The sequence below is a fragment of the Lathyrus oleraceus genome, chromosome 6, assembly GCF_024323335.1.
Source record: "Lathyrus oleraceus cultivar Zhongwan6 chromosome 6, CAAS_Psat_ZW6_1.0, whole genome shotgun sequence".
Lineage (NCBI taxonomy): Eukaryota > Viridiplantae > Streptophyta > Magnoliopsida > Fabales > Fabaceae > Lathyrus > Lathyrus oleraceus.
The window spans coordinates 379,169,529-379,191,795 of record NC_066584.1 but is presented as its reverse complement, the minus strand read 5'-3'; the positions used below and the strand labels follow the sequence as shown (position 1 = coordinate 379,191,795).

At 31.4% G+C, this 22,267-nt stretch overlaps 3 protein-coding genes across 5 annotated transcripts; 1 reads left to right on the top strand and 2 right to left on the bottom strand.

Annotated features, from left to right (window-relative positions):
- The first annotated feature begins 1,856 nt into the window (after positions 1-1,856).
- LOC127095752 (uncharacterized) lies at positions 1,857-2,240 on the top strand. The gene has a single exon (XM_051034397.1). It carries the CDS (start codon positions 1,857-1,859, stop codon positions 2,238-2,240), a length of 384 nt encoding a protein of 127 aa, XP_050890354.1.
- A 12,139-nt stretch (positions 2,241-14,379) lies between these two features.
- On the bottom strand, positions 14,380-15,330 carry LOC127092546 (leghemoglobin). The gene is made up of 4 exons (XM_051031447.1): positions 15,218-15,330; positions 14,980-15,094; positions 14,784-14,903; positions 14,380-14,586 (listed from the first exon to the last, which is right to left on the bottom strand). Exons 1-4 carry the CDS (start codon positions 15,313-15,315, stop codon positions 14,452-14,454), a joined length of 468 nt encoding a protein of 155 aa, XP_050887404.1. The 5' UTR covers positions 15,316-15,330; the 3' UTR covers positions 14,380-14,451.
- A 956-nt stretch (positions 15,331-16,286) lies between these two features.
- LOC127092075 (uncharacterized) lies at positions 16,287-20,731 on the bottom strand. Of its 3 annotated transcripts, XM_051030863.1 has the most exons (5): positions 20,598-20,731; positions 19,943-20,502; positions 19,406-19,561; positions 18,913-19,275; positions 16,287-16,758 (listed from the first exon to the last, which is right to left on the bottom strand). In XM_051030863.1, exons 2-4 carry the CDS (start codon positions 20,495-20,497, stop codon positions 18,928-18,930), a joined length of 1,059 nt encoding a protein of 352 aa, XP_050886820.1. In that variant the 5' UTR covers positions 20,498-20,502; positions 20,598-20,731; the 3' UTR covers positions 16,287-16,758; positions 18,913-18,927. The 3 variants fall into 3 exon arrangements, 1 of the variants encoding a protein (XP_050886820.1); XR_007792100.1 differs by having other exon boundaries at positions 17,244-19,275; positions 19,943-20,698; XR_007792099.1 differs by having other exon boundaries at positions 18,877-19,275; positions 19,943-20,698.
- Between the last annotated feature and the right edge of the window lie 1,536 nt (positions 20,732-22,267).

The following is a 22,267-nucleotide window of genomic DNA, read 5'->3' as shown; positions in this document are numbered from 1 at the left end:
AAATATTTGCAGTGTATTTTCTTACAAATCAATAAAAAGTTAATTTTAGAATTTTAAAATATTGTAGAGGTTTGAGATATAGCTTGTGAAGTGAATCTATTATTGACTTCATTTAGTGTAATTTCTTATGGACTTTATTTAGTGCAGGTTTGGTTTAGTTTGATTTAGCGGTTGTAAAAGAAAAAAATAATTTTAGAGGTTTATTTTTTATTTTGAAATGATTTTGATATGTTTGGTTTTTTTAAAATAGAATTGGGGTTCGTTTGTTTTGTTTTTTAAAAAAATAACTTTTATAGTGTTATATATTTTGGTATAAATTTTTTTTATAAAGAAATAAAAGTTTCAAATAAAATTTTTATTTAAATAATTATTCTTAAAATATTATTTTAGGTATTTCATCTTTTTATCAAAAAAAAATTGGATATCAAAATTTCAAAAAATCACTTAATTTTGAAGCTATTTTAAATAACTTTTTTATAAAAATCATTTTTGAGATATAACTTTTTGAAAAAATTGTGATTTGACTATGTTTTGATATTCAATAATAATATATATTTATGTTTTAGAATATCAAATTTAATCTTTTAATTTATAAAAAACAAATTTAAAAAAACTTGTAATATTTTGAAAAACATTTTTATAGAATTCATTTTAAAAAATACAAAGAAAAAATCTATTTTTTGTAAGTTAAAACAAATTGGTCATTGATTCTGCATTTAGAATTGATTCTATTTGAAACTACAATTCATAGCTTTTGAGATTAAACGTGATTTTACACTGAAATTATTGTTCAACTCACTTTTACATAAATGTAACCAAATATAAATCACTTTTAACCATAATCAATTATACAAAAGCAATTCACTCATAATCAATTATCTTCACCTCATAACCAAACATACACTTAATCATTTTATCCCTCTATTTTTTTAAATCTCACTTTTCGCTCGATAATCGTTCTGGCAAGGTCACATGACCAAGGGATTAGTGGTCAAACCAAAAAATCATTTATTGAACCGCATGATAATCGTATAATTCTATCTCGATAACAAAATTGTATATGTATTTGTTAGATATTATTATTATTATTATTATTATTATTATTATTATTATTATTATTATTATTATTATTATTATTATTATTATTATTATTATTATTATTATATTATTTTATTATATCTTTGTAAGAGTAGTTTGGTATTTCCTAGCATATAGTATTTATATCTTGGTGTAACTCTTATTCTCCAGTTTTTTTTTCTCATTCTATTGAAACCTTATGTCAAAGGGTATTTTCCCTTCTCTATGTTTTTAAATGTTCATTATTATTAACATGATATCAAAGAGTTCGATTTGATTTTAAAAACTACCGTAAAGTGGTTTATATATTTCCAATTTGTTGGAAGGTAGTTGATCTATTGATCTATTGGAGTTTTGGCTTTAGTGTTATTTAATTGAAGTTTATTGTGTCGTCATCCTTAACTAGAGTGTTGGCTAATTTCAAAAAATGTTTGTTACTGGTATTCTATTTTGTGAATCACGTTAATGCCTTATATGTTATTTTCTATTGTTCCAAGCTATCTCCCTGCATACACTACTTTCTTTCTGTGTTAATTTATTAGAAGTACAATAATTGGCAAAATTGAAAGAAGGCTACCGTCCAACAAAATTGGGAGAAGGTGGTTTTTTTTGTCAATATTATTTAATACAATGCTTAATTGTGGTGTTTTGGTTATCTCATTATTGAGTACTATGAGTAATGATAAAGATAATTCTCTTTAGTTTGTTAGTGTCCAACTCATTGGTGAAAATTATCCATATTAGAGTTATGTAATGAAAAAAAATTGAAAGAAAAAAGGATGTGGGGCTATGTTGATGGAACCTCGGTTAAACCTACCAAAAAAAAGGATGAAGCAAAATATGCAAAAGAGTTGGAAACATGGGATGTTAGTAATTTGAAGATTCTTACTTGGATCAATAATTCAGTTTCTCAGTCAATAGGCGTGCAACTAGAAAAATATAATACTACTAAGAAGGTTTGGGACCATTTGAAACGTTTGTATGCTCAATCTAATTTTGCAAAACGATATCAATTGGAGAGTGACATTAGAGCTCTCAAACATAATAATATGACTATTCAAGAATTCTATTCAGCAATGACTAATTTGTGGGATCAATTGGCTATTATAGAATCGACTGGATTTAAAGTTATCAAAGCTTACACTGATCAAAGAGAAGAGTAGTGTTTGGTTCAATTTATGATGGCACTTAGGGATGATTTTGAGGGTCTTCATGGGGGTATTCTACATCGTAATCCTCTTCCTAATGTCGATTCAATTTTTAATGAATTATTGGTAGAAGAAACTAGACTCAAGTCTCACTCTAATTTGATTCTAGATAAAGAAGTTCTCTCTACTCCTCAATCTTTTTTTGATGCTCAATTTCACAAAGGAAAACCTCAAGGTAGGGTTGGGTTTGGCATTGATGAATGTGGTTTTTGTAAGGAGAAAGGTCATTGGAAAGCACAATGTCCCAGATTGTTGAAAGCGAGTAAGAAAAATTTCAAGAGTCCATCATCTGATGTTGTTGTTGCTCTTACTACATCTCAAATATCTGATATTGTAGAGTAGCTCCAAAATCTTCTTATCACTCAGTCACGTGCCATATTTGTCTCCTCTCTTAAAGGTTTGAAATCTTCTTGTTTGTCATGTATATCTCCTTCCATGTGGATTCTAGAGTCTGGAGCATCACACCATATGTCATATGATGCTAAATCATTTGTGTCTTTGAATACTGCCTCATCTACGTCAGTTATGACTGGTGATAGCACTCATATGCCATTAGCAGGCATTGGTTCTGTCTTCACACATAAGTTATCATTTGATGATGTCTATTATATTCCTAACCTCATTTTGAGTCTTGCTTTTGTTAGTCAATTATATGATTCTGGTTACTCAGTTATGTTTTCTTTCACTTCTTGTTGTGTGCAAGATCTTCATTCCGGGATGCTGATTAGGACAGGCCGTAGAGAAGGGGGACTTTATGTCTTGGATGAGTTGAGAGTCCTAGATACTGCAACCTCAACATCTAGTTCCACAACGGACTTATTGTCCTCTTTTCGTTTGAATTCTCCATCTTCTAGTTTTTATTTATGGCATTACCTCCTTGAACATGTCTATGCTTCTAGATTAAAGTATTTGGCCTCTACTAGAGCTTTAGGAAAGTTACAAACAACTGATATTTCAAATTGTTGTGGTTGCAAACTTGCTAGATTTTCAGCTTTATCATATAGTAAAAGTGTTTTCATTTCATATGCACCATTTGATTTAGTTCACTCTAATGTATGGGATACATCATCGATTCTAACTAAGGGTGGATCTAGATATTATGTTTCGTTTATTGATGACTATACTCATTATTGTTGGGTTTATCTTATGAAAAATCACTCTGAATTATTTGACTTTTACGATATCTTTCGTGCTATGGTTAAAACTCAACATAATGTTGTTATAAAGTGCTTCTGTTATGATTTAGGTGGTGAATATACCTTTAATAAATTCTTTGAATTGCTTGCTTTTGATAGTATAATTTATCAAACATCTTGTACTGATACCCTTCAATAGAATGAAGTTGCTGAAAGAAAACACCGTCATATTATTGAGATTACTCGTTCCCTTTTGTTGTCTGCTTCAGTTCCTAGTGAATTTTGGGGTGAAGCAGTTCTTATTGTTGTTCATGTTATTAATAGACTCCCATCGTCAATCACACCAGGTTTGTCTCCCTTTAAAAATTGTATAACTTTATTCCTGATTATTCATCTTTGAAGGTGTTTGGTTCTACTTGTTTTGTTCTTCGCCCACAAGTAAAATGTAGTAAGTTGTCTTCTCGTTCTACTATATTTGTTTTTCTTGGTTATGGGGATGGTCAAAAGGGTTATTGTTGTTATGATCCTAGTGCAAAGAAATTATATGTTTCTTGTCATGTTGTTTTCATTAAACACATTCCTTTTTAATCTCTTTCTTCGGATTCTCATATTACTAGTAGTTCAAAACTCACCCATATTGATCCTTTTGGTCATAATGATAATAATTCTAGTTATTATAATTTTGAGAATTGCAGGACTAATCTACTACTACTCCAGATACTGACATCCCTCTTGTCCCCATGGCTACCCAAGAACCTCTTGCAATTGTTGATCCTCCACCTCCTTGTTATCCCTCTTGTGACCATAAGTCTAATAAATTGCCTGATTTTGTCTATTCCACTTACTCTGTTTCTTTTGCTTCTTTTCTAACCTCTATCCACAGTTTGTCTGAGTCTTCTTCCTACAAAGAGGCTATTCTTGACCCCTTTGGCAGCAGGCTATGACAAAAGAACTTTTTGCCTTGCATAAAACAAATACTTGGGAATTAGTACATCTTTCTTTTGGAAAATGTGTTATTGGTCTCGTTGGACATACAAGATCAAAACTAAGTTTGATGGGTCAGTTTAACGCTATAAAGCATGTCTTATTTGTAAGGGATTCTCTCAACAATATGTTATGGATTATGAAGAAACTTTTCCTATTGTTGCTAAGATGACTACTACTCGCACCCTTATTGCAATTGCATCTGTTTGTCAATGGCATATTTCCTAAATGGATGTTAAAAATGCATTTGTAAATGGTGATCTTCAAGAAGAAGTTTATATGGCACCCCCACAAGGTGTTTCACATAATCAAGGGGAAGTGTGTAAGTTGAAGAAAGCACTATATGGTCTGAAACAAGCTCCACGAGCTTGGTTTAAGAAGTTTACCACTATGATTACATCTATTGGATTTCGTTCTAGTGATCATGCTTCTGCTTTATTTGTCAAGACCACTTATCATGGTCGTATTTTCTTTTCATTATATGTTGATGATATGATTATTACAGGTGATGATATGTATATAATTAATGATTTGAAATTACATTTATCCAAACAGTTTGAGATGAAGGACTTATGCACTCTTCGTTACTTTTTGGGTATTGAAGTTGCCTACTCTCTTAGAGGCTATCTTCTCTCTCAGTCCAATTATATTGTCAACATTCTTGAACATACCTGTCTCTCTCATGATAGAGTAACAGATAATCCTCTTGAGTTAAATGTGAAATATGCTCCATCTGACGGTGTTTCTTTGCCAGATCCCACATTATATCGTACTTTGGTTGGCAACCTGGTGTAACTTATGATTACTAGACCAAATATTGCTTATGTTATTCATGTTGTTAGTCAGTCTGTAGTCTTTCCTACTACAGTGCATTAGGCAGTTGTTTTATCGCATATATCGTTATCTTCGGAGTATCCAGTTTCAGAGCCTTCTCTTTCCCTCATCGTCCTCATTGGAGCTACTTGCTTATTCTGATGTTGATTGGGTTGGCGACCCCGCAGATCGTAAGTCTACCACAAGATTTTATATCTTTCTTGGAGACTCTCTTATTTCTTGGAAGGGTAAGAAACAAGACATTGTCTCTCGTTCGTCTACAGAAGCCGAGTATTGTGCTATGGCATCCACCACTACTGAAATAGTCTAGCTGTGTTGGTTACTTTCTGATATGGGTGTCGTTCTGTCTGGACTGACTCCCATGTATTGTAATAACAAGAGTGCCACTCAAATTACCCACAATTAGGTCTTTCATGAACATACCAAACATATTGAGATTGATTGTCACTTCACTCGTCATCATCTTCAGCAAGGGACAATTACTCTACCGTTAGTCTCATCCACTTTACAGATTGCTGATTTGTTTACAAAGACGCACTCCATTAAACATTTTTGCTTTTTGATTGACAAACTCTTGATGCTTCCTACTAATGCATCTTGAGTTTCAGGGGAGATGTTATATATTATTATTATTGTTATTATTATTATTATTATTATTATTATATTATATTATTATTATTATTATTATTATTATTATTATTATATCTTCGTAAGGGTAGTTTGGTATTTTCTAGCATATAGTATTTATACCCTGGTGTAACCCTTATTCTTCCGTTTTTTGCTCATTCTATTGAAACCCTAAGTTAAATGATCTTTTTCCTTCTCTATGTTTTTACATGTTCATTGTTATTAACAGGATTAAATCGGGTTGAACTAGATATTCGATCTCTAAAAAATTATAAAAAACCATAACACTAAAAGATATTGAGAATATTGTAAACTAAATCAATTTTTTGTCAATTAAATGTTATTTTAGTGTTCTTCTATGTACATAGTTAAAACTCTCATAGATGAGATTTTTTATTTTCTAAATTTTAATTTATAAAATCTATTTTCTATTTTGAAGTTGTTAGGTTTTTTTTAATAATTATAAAACTGGTTTTGATAAAGAAATAAAGAAAACAAACATTAATCCATTTGATTTTCATAACCCATCTATTAAATGCTTTTTTTTCCTAGTTTGGATATGTTACTTATTTGATTTAATCAGAGTTGGTTTTTAAAATAATGCACTTTAACACTACTTTTTTACGATTAAAATTTAAAGTATAAACATATTTTAATAATTTCAAATACTAGAAAATATTGAATTTCATTTTTTTTAAAAGCTAAACATAAACAAATTTTCCATATATAATTTATATATACAAAAACAAAATTGTTATCACCGACACTACATCTAAAATTAAAATGAAGCTGATTTATTAGAGATTACTTAACTCATCCTGATAAAATCGATTTGAAAGATGGAGATGTCACTCTATATAAATTATTTTTAAGCTCTATGCATAACCAATGTGGGACTTGAGACATATTAGAGTTTGACCTAACTCATTCTTACAAAACCAACTTATAAGTTGTGGATGTCATTCTATATAAATTATTTTCAAGCTCTATCTCTTACCAATATGGGACAATGGAGTTTACTCAATAAAATCCTCTTTGGACCTTTAATAAGTCTTAGAGACCTCCCAAAATTTTAAAATTGACATCGTCTCAGGGTTTAAAAGATGAAAGAATTCGTAGACATGGAAATACCATGCAAGGTTTAAATGGATGTCGACATGATACACACATTATTTGAAATCCTCTTTAGATCATCATGATTATGAAGAGCGTGAGGAGTATCATCATCTATGCATGTTTTAGGCTTATTTCTTATATTTGGTCGGCACAACAATATTGTTGATAAGAGTGCAGCTCATACTGATGTTTTGTACTTATGATGTTTCACTGATATAGACAATACCCATGAGTTTCCTCAAGGAGGTTTCTATCTTGTTCATTTGTATGTCCGGTTGGATGAAGCAAGAAGGCTCAACGCAAGAGAGTTAGTTAGAAACACATGTATTCTTCAATTATTTGTTTATTTGATTGTATTTCATTAAAGGTCCATGTCTTAGCTAGATTCTTTGAGAACACGAAAAGATCCAGTTGAGATCAGTCTTAGCTAGTTAAAATTAATTACTAAATATAATACTTTTTTAGTAGTCTAGTTAAAATAGAGTTAATGGTAGTGAAAAATGGAAAGATGGAAATGTAAAGAAAAGTAAATAACTAAGAGTAAATAGAGAGTTAAGAGAGATTACACCAGGATTTATAAGGTGAATTGTGGTATTCAAAAAGTGTGATTGAATTAAAATTAATTACTAAAAACAACATTTTTTTAGTATCTAGTTGAAATAGAGTTAATGTCAATGAAAAATGGAAAGATGGAAATGTAAAGAAAAATAAATAACTAAGAGTAAATAGAGAGTTAAGAGAGATTACACATGGATTTATAGGGTGAATTATGATATTCAAAAACTGTGGCATGGTCGCCCTCCAATGTCCCCCTTCAATCGTCATGGTCGCCCTCCAATAACTCAAACACAACCCAACTACTCTGGCATGGGTCACGAACTCAGCTATGGCGGTAGCGCTTCATTGCATACACAGGACCACGTCGATTTGTCTGAATATCTTAGGCAATCTCCTGCAGGTAGTGGTGATGTTCTTGGGCGCTCAGATACTCAAACACCTGGGGTGAATCATCAACATGGGTTAGGGCCACGTGTTCGGGTAGCTAGGGGATGTGGGACCGTAGGTTGGTTAGGTCATCCCAGTCAACGACATTAGTCTTTTTGGTTAACGTATGTAAACACATATTAATATTGATATCAATTGATCTGATTTTGACTTTTATCTAAAATGTACATTGTTTTTTAAAAAAAATCACGAAAAACACATAGGTGTCAGACCAATTGGCGTCTTCTTTATAACTTAACACACATGCGTAAATTGGATGACAACACTAAGTGCACTAGCCACCTCTCTAAGTTAAAGAGTAGGCACCAATTCATCTGGCGTCACCTCTTCAAAGTGGGATATTTTGAGAAATAATCTGAAAAATGAGTTATTTTGGAAAAAAAAAATGAAAATTTGGGTTATTTGGATCAAAAATTCAGGAAAATGCACTAAAAATAAAAAAATGTTCATCTTATTTATATTATTTAGGAATTATGTTTAACTCTAAAAATAAATTAAATCTGATCATAATTAATCAAAATAATAAAAAAAAACTATGAATCAAATTTATTTGATTTTTGATTTATGCCCCTTTTGATCAATCTTGTTCATTTTTTCTAAAATTAACATAAATAGTCCTAAAATTAAAAAAAAAGATCAAAGTCTATCTTTTAAATAGTTTTATTATGTTTAAAATAAAAATCAAATTAAATCACTATCCTAAAAAAAGAATAATTTTTTTCAAATATTTTTATTTTGTGATTTTTACTATTTTATGCATAAAATCGTGATTTTAATGAAAAAATAATATTTAAAAAAACGCATAAATAAGAAATACAAAAATTAATAATAAAATGTTAAAAAATATTATTTTTGTGATTTAAAAATAAGAGATTAATTGAAATACATTATCAGTGTAAAAGGGTTTTACACCATCAATTAATTATAGACGTTGGATATTAAAAGAAGTTTGACTTTTATTTTAAAAATCTATAAAGTAGTACAAACGGGTGATGGTGATGAACCGACGGTGTAAAACTTTTTACTCTGACAGTGTATAGTAATTAATCTCTAAAAATAATATAAAAAGTTATAAATAAAGAAAAAACAAATAAAAAAAAAAAAATACACAAAAAGTGAGAAAGATGGGATTCGAAATCAAGACCTAATTAAATCTAAATAAAAATGCATTTAAAATAACAAAAAAAATATAATTAACCTAATTAAATCTAAATAAAAATATATTTAAAATAAGATATTTTTTTTTACCTTTTTTGGATACTTGTTTTACTAAAATTAATGCAAAAAGTGAAGAAAAAAAATTAAAATGCATAAATTAAAAATGCGAAATTTAATAAAAAAATGACTTAAAAAATGCAATTATGATTTTTTTTGTAAAAAAAGTAAAAACAAATGAAAAAGGGAAAATGCACTAAAAATAAAAAATGTCTATTCTATTTAAATTATTTAGGAATTATGTTTAATTCTAAAAATGCATAAATCTGATCATAATTAATAAAAATAATTAAAAAAAACCTATAAATCAAATTTATTTGATTTTTCATTTATGCCCATTTTGATCAAACTTGTTGATTTTTTTCCAAAGTTAACATAAACTATCCTAAAATTACAAAAGATCAAAATCTCTCTTTTAAATAGTTTTATTATGCTTTAAATAAAAATCAAATTAAATCACTATCCTAAAAAAAGAACAAAAATTTTCCAAATATTTTTATTTTGTGATTTTTTTGCTATTTTAGGCATAAAATCATGATTTTAATGGAAAAAAATATTTTAAAAAATGCATTAATAAGAAATACGAAAATTAAGAATAAAATGTTAAAAATGATATTTTTGTGTTTTAAAAATAATGCAAAAAGTTAGAAATAAAGGAAAAATAAATAAAAGAGAAAAAATGCATGAAAAGTGAGAAAGGTGAGATTCGAACTCAAGACCTAATTAAATCTAAATAAAAATGCATTTAAAATAAGATATATTTTTTACCTTTTAATGCAAGATGAGATTTAAACTCAAGACCTCCTCTTACAACTCTTAGACATGCATATTTATCCTATGGACTATTATATTCATTCTAACTATAATAGAACTCGTAGAATAATATGCTAAAGAAAACTTGATTTCCTATTTTAACCCTTCTTACAAATGATATTAATATTTTTTCTTTTCTTTTTATAAATGCATAAAAAATAGTATCTGATTTAGAAAATACGAAAACATAAAAATATTTTTTTAAATGCAACTTATTTATAATTTTTCTTTGTAAAAAATGAAAATGTGCTAATACGAAAGTTAGGACTCGGACCCGAGACTGTATGATCGTGCTCCTTACACATGCTCTCTTATCCAATACATCATTTCATTTATTCGAAATAAAATGATACTAAAAAACATATGAAGGGTGGTCAAAATTTGGGGTACGTCAAATGTGATCTTTGGATGTTCTTCAAGTTAAAGGAAGGTCATCCACTGCAGTCAGACCCTTTTCCCCTTCTTGATCATCATCTTCTACTTTCTCATTTTCATTCGTTTGAGGTTGATCAATCCTTTTATTGGCTTCGTTGAGAATGTCATGTGTAGACACACATATATCATGAAAAGGCATACTTTTCCCAATATTTTTCGGAAAAGACTCATCAAAAGATATATGAACGGACTCCTCAACAATAAGTAGCCTCCTGTTATAGACCCTATATGCCTTACTAGATTGTGAGTATCCGAGGAATATACCTCCATCGGCTTTAGCATCGAACTTACCTATATTGTCTGCTCCATTGTTCAAAATAAAGCATTTACATCCAAAGACATGAAGGTGAGAGACATTAGGTTTTCTACCTCAAAGTAATTCATAGGGGTTTTTGTTTAGAATGAGACGTATCAAAATTCTATTCAAAACATAACACGATGTGCTAATAGCATTGGCCCATAAGTACTTTGGTAAATCACCTTTATTAAGCATTGTCCTCGCTAACTCCTTTAAAACTCGGTTCTTACGCTCCACAACCCCATTTTGTTGTGGAGTTCTAGAAGCCGAGAAGTTATGTTCAATACCATGTTTTTCACAATACTTTTCAAAGAGAAGATTTTCAAACTCTCCTCCGTGATCACTTCGGATGGAAATGATTTTTAAGTTCATTTTATTTTGGAACAATCTAGCAAATAGTTTGAAAGTTGAGTAGGTCTCATTCTTACTAGACAAAAACATAACCCAGCAAAATCTAGAATAATCGTTAACTATAACAAAGCCATAATAGTTTCCACCTAAGCTTTTGATTCTAGGAGGACCAAAAAGATCCATATGACGAAGTTCAAGAGGTCTAGATGTTGAAATTACATTTTTCGATTTAAAGGAGACCTTCATTTGCTTCCTCATTTGACATGCTTCACATAGATGGTCTTTTGTGAACTTCATTTTAGGAATACCATTTACTAGATCCTTTGAGGTTACTTTATTTAGTAAGTCAAAGTTAATATGAGCTAAGCACCTATATCATAACCAAAAGTTTTCACTCATGGTAGCAAGGCACTTAGTACCAACTAAGGATACATATCTAAATTTAGCATATAAGTATTATTGACTATTAATCCCTTAAACGAACAATTTTTCTTATCATTATGCTCAAATAAACAACAAGTATTAGTGAAAGTGACTTTAAAACCTTTGTCACAAAGTTGGATAATGTTAATAAGGTTGTGTTTAAGACCATCAACAAGCATTACATCAGAGATAGTAGTAGATGAGGGATTATCTACACTACCTTTTCCAAGAATAGCTCCTTTGTTGTTATCTCCATAAGTGACGAACCCCTTTTTTCTTTGGCACAAAGTCAATGAAAAGCGATATGTCACCCGCTATCAAGATACCACATCTTTTCGGTAGATTAAAGACATTCAACCTATAGATTTAAACAAAGGAAATAGATATCCAATTTTCATTGGGTCTTTGGAAGTGAGTGAAATCAAGGTTGCATTTAGGCAACCATTGAGAGGCTCCTTTAGGAACTAACACTTCCTAATTTTACACTTTTCAATGGTATGACCCTTTTTGCAACAATAATGACAAGATAGATTACGATGAGATATGCTTTTACCATTTGAATCCTTTTTGAGATTTTTATTCTTTTTGTATGAATGATTCAAAGACCTTTCATACTTAGAAGGATCAATAGCAAATGCACTCTTAGGTTGTAAGGTATTGTCTAATTTGACTCGAAGAGCATTTATTTTTTCTTGCCAATAATGACAAGATTCACAACCTATTCTATAAGAATTTTCATCCTCAATCTTGTCTTTTTGAACATGTAGCATGGATAGCTTAATTGCTTTCAACTTTCTTTCGGACTCTAAGACCTTAGCCTCCAATTGAAAAAATATTTTTTCATGTGAAGCTAATTTCTTAAAAGCGTTTAATGCTTCTCTATGAAGATTATCAAAAGTATCTTGTAATTTAGAATAAGATAAATCACTAGTAAGCTCAAGTTTAGAATGACTTACTTGTTTCTTCTTTCTTCCACTAGACATAAGACAAATTCGGATCGATTCTACATTTGAAGTTGAGCTTTCATCGCTTGAGAAATCACTTGCACTCTCACAAGCTACATAAGCTCTTCTAGATTTACTAGACTTCTTGCGATACCCTTTTTCTTTGTCTTTCTTCATCATGAGACATTTTGGTCTATAGTGACCAATTTCACCACAATTATAACAAGAGCTTCTAAATTTATCTTTTCTATTTTCACCATCTTTTGAGGACTTGGACTCCCTTCTAAATTTGGCTAAGTTTCCTTCGGAGTGCTTGACTTTATTATTCTGAATATATCTTTGGTATCTCTTGACAAATAGCCCAATATCATCATCATCAGAGTTCTTGTCATCCTTTTCTTCACACTCACTAGGCACATTCTTTGAGGACTTGAAACTAGAAATCTTTAGAGCAATGGACTTCTTCACATCTTCCTTGTCTTTATCTTTCTATTTCCTCATCTTATTTTCATACAAGGTAATGAGATCAAGTGCTTTAAGATTATTCGCCTATTTAATCGTGGTGACCTTGGGTTGTCATTCCCTATTAAGACATCTTAAAACATTGTTAGTAGCAATAGCATTGGAGATAGGATTACCTAGAGCATTCAATCTATTAATAAGATGTGTGAATCTCTTTTGCATGTCGGCAATGGTTTCACCATGCTTCATACGAAAGAGTTTAAACTATTGGTTTAATGTGTTGATTCTAGCTTGTTTGACCTCATTAGTTCCCTCATGGGCAACTTCTAATGCTTCCCACATAGCTTTGGCGATTTCACAATGAGAAATATGATAATACTCATCCACACCTAATACGGATATGAGAATGTTATATACTTTCCAATCATGAGACCACAACTTCCTATCATTATCATTCCATTGACTTTCCGATTTTGGTATGGTGACACCTTCATCATTGGTCATAGTAATTTCATTTGGACCATTTATGATTGTATCTCATACACCCTTGTCAACGGAGTTGACATGGATATGCATACAAGCTTTCCAATAGCCATAATTTTCGCCGGTAAAAAAAGGTGCTCTATTATACGCCATTTTAGGTTCGATAGTCATTATCTAATAAGTAAATCTTAAGACCGGAAATAACTGGAGCTTGTGATACCACTTGTTAGACGATAGGCCTAGATCTAGATCTCAAGCATATTATTGACTTGAAGTTTCACAAGATTAGAGAGTAACTTGCATCTTGACAAATATTAATTGAAAAAGTTCATACGTTAAAGAATGCAATTGATATGTTAATCAAGTCACTCACCAATGACATGTTCAAGCACTTCTTAGACTTGTTACATATTTCTTAGAGTTAAATTAGCGGTGTACCTACCAATTGTCTAACATGTGGACACCATACATGAAATCTTCCTAGATGTTTGATACTCGTCTAAGTGGAGATTGTTGAGTATGACTCGTAGTCACATAAGAGGTAAGAGAAACTAAGTTAGCGTAGTGACATGAGGCTCCCTCGCCCCTGCCCATACGTTTTCCCAAATATACATTAGACCCAATTAACTGTTTAAGGCAACCGAAGAGTGTGAGGACAATAGTCTTGCACGGTATCATTCAAGAGTATTCTTGTAATATGAACCATAATATATATATATATATATATATTATATATATATAATATATATATTATTATATAATTATATATATATATATATATATATATATATATGGCTTGGAACACTAAAACCTTAATTCATTCGAATAATAAAATAAAACTACAATTGTCATGTAGTCGGAGAGGAAACACATTTGAATGAACTGAGTAAAAAATTATTGTGTCCATTCTTTACGATTTGTGTTTCTATTTTCTCTTTTATCACTAATTTCTCTTTTATCACTGCTTATTTTTAACGAGACTTTAAAGAGAAACGTGTTTAACAGGTTTAGTGAAAACAAAATAATCTATTGAACTTTTTTTATAACCATCCCATTGCTTTCTTAATTGCAGCTGCTAATTCATCATATGCTTTACCCCAAGCACAATCCAATTCCTCACTCCATTTATCCTCCACAGCCTTTTTTATTGTTTTCAACATAGCTTCTTTAAACACCTATAAAAAAAACTAGTGTTAGTTAGCTCTAATTTTTTTTAAATGAAATGATAACCTACAAAATATTGAATTTTATGATTAAAAAAACTTGCTGTCTTTTGAAATATAAATTTTAATTACTTTATAGTTTAAAAATAACGGTTTTTAAAATGAGTAACTAATGGTTACATTACAAAGTGTAAATTTAAGGAGTATACCATGAAATGGAGATCAATGACACCTTTTTGGACATGGACAGAACCCAAATATTCTAATGTAACATCATCAGCTACATCCACTTTTCCTTTTGCTCGAAGTTGAACAGCTGAATCACGCGTCTGCAATCGAAACAAAACATAAATATTAAGGGGAGCGTGTAACTTGCCCGGAATTTGATACTAATATTGTACTAACCATTTCGAAAATTAATTCGGCGTGTGCCTCAAGTGTTGAATTGTTATGTGGTATTCCATCGATGTTTTTTAAAAAGGAGAACATGTCCTTTGCATCTGGTACTTTCTCCAATATCCTTTTTTTCCCAGTCAAACCAAAGAGTATCAAATGTATATTTAAGTGTATATTTGAAAAAAGAAAATCTCAAACGCAGGTTACAAATTCAAACAACGTAAGGAGGGGTCAAAAAAAGACTTACAAAGTATAGAAGTAAATGCTAAGTTGAGGAATGTTTTTCTTAAATGTTTCCCATGAGCTATTCACCAAATACTCTTGCTCCTCGGTGAAACAAACCATGCTATATTTTATTTTGTTTCTTTTTTGTTATTTGTATTCCATAATAATGCAACAATTTACATATATCCAACACTTGTTTATAAAAAAGACTTGGAGACTGCCAAGAGGTAAAGTTGGTTTATTGTGATTGTTATTAAAAGTATTTCTTGGCCTATGAGGGGAGGCAATCATTAGTAAGAGATACCGAATAAATATTTTATTACAAAAGATTAAATTTAATATATTATTCAAAATATTTAAACTTTATTATATTATTGGATAGGTGTCTTTGCAAATTCTCATGTAACTAATGGTAACTATCAAAACTTTTAAAAAAATACTGATGGTATTTTCTTTAATAACTTTATATGGAGTAATAAAGATTCACTCTTCTCCAAAATTTACAATTTGTTTTGATGAACATGACATAATTAGGTGTTTGTTGTGCATTTTTAAGACAAAAATTCATCTAATCTAAAGATTAATAAGATTAATTTCCTTGAGATCCAATTTGATTTTGAATGATGAATTAAAAAAAAATCTGATTCAATCCAATTCAATTTCATACAATTTACTTTTGATCAATTTTTGAATATCCAAATTATAAATTATCTATATTGTTAATATTATTAAAACACAAAAATTTAACCTATAACATATTAAATTTCAATATAAAAATATCAATTATGTTAAAACAAATGAAATAATAAAAATAAATATATTAAATTAAACTGAAAAATATTATTTAAAAAATACGTAACGAATGCATACATCATATTAGTAAAAAACAAATAAGTATAAAATAATATTCACCTTTTTTTTTCAGGTGACATTTTGCAAAGTTCAACTAATTCAAAAAATTTACAGTTGGAAGTTTGGCTTCTCAAACTTCTAACAGTTAGAATTTGAAGTACCTTGCGGTTTCGTGTAAAGTTGTGATGTAGGACTCAATCAAGTGCGTCACAGAAAATACAATATAAACAGTAAGACCATATGCAATAGGAGATTGATTAGGGAATAAGTTCGGATCCCAAGAGATTGTGATAAGACAGTGGTAGAATACATGATATCACATCCACAAATATATAACCTAAGTCCTAAAAAATATCATTGCTACCTTAATCCCAAATATCACATGACTAATCCTAGCCAGATTTGTATATCCTATGAGAAGAGGAAAGGGAGCTGTTACAACATTACTAATCCCAGGACCTTAGGTACAAAGTAAATATGTCATTTGTTTTAAACCATGAACCATGGTTATATATTGGCACGGATGACACTTTTGCACCACATAACCCTACAAAATATCACACAAAATGAAGAGTTTCTTCATACATAAATTTACAGTGTTAATAAATTTGGTTGTACTTGAGTATCACTACAAACTTAAACTTGAACATGGCTGATTTGGATATCCATTAGTCCCTTGTTTTTCTTTAAATCACAATTGAGTACTTAGCCCTGTGAGTTAAGAAGGAAAAATAAATTTGTTAGATAATGAAACATGCATTATTCAATTATACAGCTTGTTTTTCACAGATTTTTAACATAAACCGTATAGTAGCAAAATAGATTATCAGCAACCTTAAGGCTCAGTCACATAAGTTTATCTCTGTTTTTGTTTGTTTTAGATCTGTTATAGAATAAAAGGTAATAGAGTAGTTCAAAGTTAATATAGTACGACAAGAATAACATGGATAGAGGGAAACTTATTCAGATTTGTGAACACTTGGTGAATAGAGCTGTGGTTCTGTTGTAGAAAGGAAAAAAACCCTTGGAAGAGATTTCTATCCCCTCTCCTAGTATTTCTCATTTTTCAATAAAATATTCTCTTTTGAATTCAGTTTCTTGGCTCCTAACAAATGGACCAACCAGTCAGGTCCTTGAGGAGAAGCCAACTTAGGCAGAAGAATTGTTGCAAGTTGATACAAGAACTAAGGACGCACATGTTTGGTTGCATCCAAGAGAGGGAGGACTCGGGAGGCTTCACCAATGGGATCCTAAAGAAGTTTGAAAGAACAAGACAAAACATGTGCTTGCTACTTTAGATACCTGCATGCGAGGCGAAAAAGGAAGTGATGTTACCTTCTTTGAAGAAGAGCTGGTGGCAGAAACAAAAAAAACAAAAACAAAAACTTCTGGTGAAGATGCAGGGAAGTGTAGCCATCAAGAATCTTATAATTAATGTAGATTCGCCAAGTTTTGGTGCAACAACCGGCAAGCACGGGCAACTTGGAGTCCAAGCTTATGCCCCTGAACTTGGATGCGTGAATGGCAGGTAAACCGGCTGAAGAGTGGAGGCAGAAGGAAGGTGAGGACTCAAAAACTTTGAACTACAGTGCTTATAAGGTGGCTGACATTTAAATGAGAATGAGGATGTGGGTGAAATGGGGTACAATTGCGCAGTTCAAGAATTGCACTTGAATCAACAAACCACTGGACACCAGCTTGCAGGAAAAAGTTAGTGAGTCACTACGGGCAAAGCAACCATTGGTGACAACAATAGCAATGTTCCATTCATGTCTATTGGTTCTGTTGAAGAAGAAACATAGAGTGGATGAACGGACATTTTGTAAGTTGGGTATCATTCCAAACCTAATGGGTCAATACCCAAATTGAGGATAGTTTGTGGGTTTAACGTCCATCTTCAGTTCATTCGTACCTCACCTCTGCAAGGGATTCTAACTCGGAATGCCTACCAACCTGACTCAATTTGGAAACTAATTGCCCAAGTCCAAGTACCAGACAGAAAGGATGAAGCGTAGAGCACAACAACTATATTTGAGCACACAAAACAAAGCTCCCCATTTCAAGTAAACAAATTGACAGGCAAGCTTTACAGATGGCAAGACAGAATGGGCATACAAGCATTAGTTGGAGGCTAAATCAAAGATGAGGAATCAGCAAGTTATTGCAGAAAATTGGAGGGAGCTGTTAGGCAACAAGAAGAGCCTATAACAGGAGATAGAGTCCCCCAGGTTTAATAGAGGAAAAAGTGGGAAGGTTGTAAACCAAAGTTAGTTATACTGTTAGCATCTGTAATTGTTAAACTGTTTTTCTTTTAGTCATATTATAAATATGATTAACTTTTCCTAAGGAAGCTAGGAAGATTATCGAGTTGTTGACTAGAGAAATACTCTAGTGTAGGGAAGGATAGCTCCTTTGTGTAACCCTTTTCTTTCAATCAATAAAATTCACAGGCAACAGTGAGATCCTTGGGTGTTAATGTGTGTGGTGGGATCCTAACAAGAGCACATTAGAAGTCTTTTTCCAGCATACACCCAACAATGAGATTCTGGGGGAACAGATTTTGTTAGCAACAACTATACAATCAAGAAAATAAGTTCCGGTTCCCTAGTTGGAATTGTTAAAACGTTATCCTTATAAGTTTTAAACAATGCAGTTAAGTTCTTCTTAATGTATACAAAGCTTAAGTTAAAATAGAAAGGCCCACATGACTCAATAAATGAACTTAACTTGTTGGTATATATTGAAATCTCCCACCTAACCTTGACTGTGGAACAGAATTAAGAAATTCTTGACCCAATAGAAACAGACATTTTATATAGTTAACTGAACCTGGGTATAATTGTGTGCAGAAGGATATTTCCGCACCTCAAGATTGAAAAATCAAATACTTTTGTCTACAAGACTATTTGATTTTGCCAAATTTGCTTCTCTCCAGATGGCCTTGACTTCATCTGTTCGGAACCGCTGGGTGAATGTAGAATCCTCTAGTGCAGTTGACGCACCATGGGCAAATTCAAGAAGACCAGTATAAGCTATCATTGCACCATTATCAATGCAGTACCTATCATCAGTAGCAAACAACCTTCCACCACGTTCAGAGCACATTGTTCTCATCATCTCTTGCAGGCGCTCGTTGCAACCTACACCTCCAACTATAAGAACGTCTTTTGTGTCACAATGAGCCATGGCACGCTCAGTTATCTCCACCAGCATGGCAAACAGTGTTTCCTGCAACATACTATGAAATATCAATTCTCAAATTCTTAATTATTTATTCTTATTATTACTATGAATTATTATATGAATACAACTATACAGGATATCGCAAGAGAAAGTTATCAAAAAAAATTAAACTTACCTGCAGAGAGTAGCATAAGTCTGCAGGTGTACACTCATTATTCTTTAGCTTTTCATTAGCAGTTGCTTCAATATAGCTCAATATTCCACTAAAAGATACATCCATCCCTTTGACAACATAAGGAAGATCTATAAATTGCTCTCCTTTCTTTGCAAGCTGGAGGATAAGAAAACAATATAAGGCAAGTTCAGACAGAGCAACTGGTGACAACATTAGTCAGTTAAGCATGACCAATCATGACAAGACTATATATTAGTGTTTTTTTGGTCCACAGATGAAATGACAATAACCACCAGGGACTCACATGCACAATTGTGTGGTCTCGGGTTCGAACCCAAGACAAAGTATCCAACCTAACAACATCGACATTTGCCAGTTGAGCTAGTACTTACAAAACTATCACTTTTCTTTTTCAAGGTAAAACCAAGCACAACATGCTCCCAAGTTGCAACCCCAATTTTTAAAAAATTACAACAAAAAAAACTCACATATCATAGAGAAGTCATAAACAATGTAAAACAGAACTAGCAAATGCACCTGCTCAATGTTATATCCAGGACTAGGATCATTAGAAAGTGTCAAGACCCTCGCAAACCGATCCAAACAATTCCCAACAGCAATATCAATAGTCTCACCAAAAATCCGGTACCGCCCTTCACTATAAGCAATAACCTGAGTATTACCACCACTAACATACAAAACAACAGGGTCATCAGCACCTGTTACAACCCTACCCATTTCAATATGAGCCACACAATGATTAACACCAACAATTGGTTTCTTCCAAAGCAACGAAAGCACACGAACTACAATAGCAGAAACTTGCAATGGAGCTCCCATACCAGGACCTTTGGTGTAACAAATGCAGTCTATATCTTGTGGAGTAATCTGTGCTGTTTCCAAAGCTGATTTAACAAGGGGAAGAATGTGTTGAAAATGATGTTGTGCTGTTTCTCTTGGTAGAAAACCTTGACCGGGTGGAGTTATATAAGTATGGCGTGGATTTGAAAGAATTGTTCCATCTAGGGTTACTATACCAACACCTATTTTGTTCGCTGAACCTTCAAACCCTATTGCTATCATTTTCTTCATTTTCACTTTCGAGAAGAAATAAACGCAAAAGTTATTGGTTATTGATTAGTTACTGTATTGTAATTTGAGTATATGATGAAAGGAGGAACACGGTGGTTACCTTGACGGTTACGCGGTGGATGACAGCAACGGCGACGGTGCTGGTTAGTTACAGGTGAAACGGCGACAAGTACTGAAATGAAACGGATAGTGTTGTTCGTTCCTCAAGTTTTGGAATGGAGGGTTTTGTTTTGTGATTGGGCCTACTTGTAAAAGCCCAAACCCGACCAATTATGGACTACCCAGTCAATTGGAAAACTGGAAAATTTTACATCATACCCCTACATTTATCTCTATACCCCTATATTTTTTAAAAAATACCAATTTTATTGTTATATATTTTAATTAATTTATTATTTTATTTCTTAAATATTTTTAAATTGTATTTTGCGTATCAGAAGACTTTGAAAAAGAGTTCCGGTGGTCATTTTTCAAATATTTTTTAATTTTTTTGTGTGTGTACCGGAAAACTTTGGAGAAGAGTTCTGGTGCTCATTTTTCAAGTTTTTTTTAGCTTTTTTTATGTACTGAAAGACTTTGCAAAAGAGCTCCGGTAGTCAATTCTTGTGTACCATAAGACTTTGCAAAAGAGTTCCGGTTAGGGCTGGAAATGAACCAAACCAACTCGAAAATAGTTCGAGACTCGATTCGATAATTAATTCGTTGGACTTGGTTCATGAACCAAATGAGTCGAACTTGAGCTCAAAACTAAGTTCGTAAAATAAATGAGCTGAACTTGAGTTATGTATAGTTCGACTCGTTAGGTTCATGAGTCGACTCGATTATATATATATATATATATATAATATATATATATATATATAATATATATATATATATATATATATATATAATTTTTAAATCATATATCTCAATAGTATCATTTAAAAAAATAATGTATAGATTTTAACCTTTATTTATATAAGTAATTGATTTAGCATAGCATACCATGATCATGTTGTGTTGATATTCTGATATATGAATTTAATTGACTTAAAAATTATCCTCTTCCATCTTGCAGGTTATCCTTTCCTTACTAGTTATGACACTAAATCAGTTGACAGTTGGTGTAATGAAGATTGAGGTTGAATAATCATTTTGTGATGGGAATGTATCAATTTCTAATAGTTTTTGTTGTACTCCCTCTGTTCCTTTTTAAGTGTCACTTTTTTACTTTTTACATATACCAAGGAAGCTAATCATTATTGTTACTTTTCAAACAATAATTCTTCTTTTACCTATAATACCCTTAATTATTTATTACATTCACTTTACTTTTTCTTTCTCTGCAATCATTATATAGGGGTAATTTTGACAAAATAGCAATTAATACTACCTTGAATTTTGCAAGTGACAATTAAAAAGAAACAAATTTTTTGCAAGAAAGTGACACTTATAAAGGAACGGAGGGAGTATTATTTTATTATATTTGTAATAGTTTTTGAGACAAACTTAAACTCAAAAAGAATAGTTTTTGAATTAGACTTTTAAATTTATCTCTTGAAAGCTTTATTTTGTTTTAATATTTTCCCTTTAAAAAGAATAATTTAAAATGTCAAATATAATAAAAAAATTTAAACTTTAAAAAATGACTTTTTAGTCCGTGAAGTAAACAAACTGAACCTAACGAACTGAACCTAACGAGTTGAACCGAGTTGTTCAAGAACTTAAAACGAGTCGAGTTCGAGCTTAAAAAAAAGTTTGTGTCGAACTCAAGTCGAGTTTCGAGCT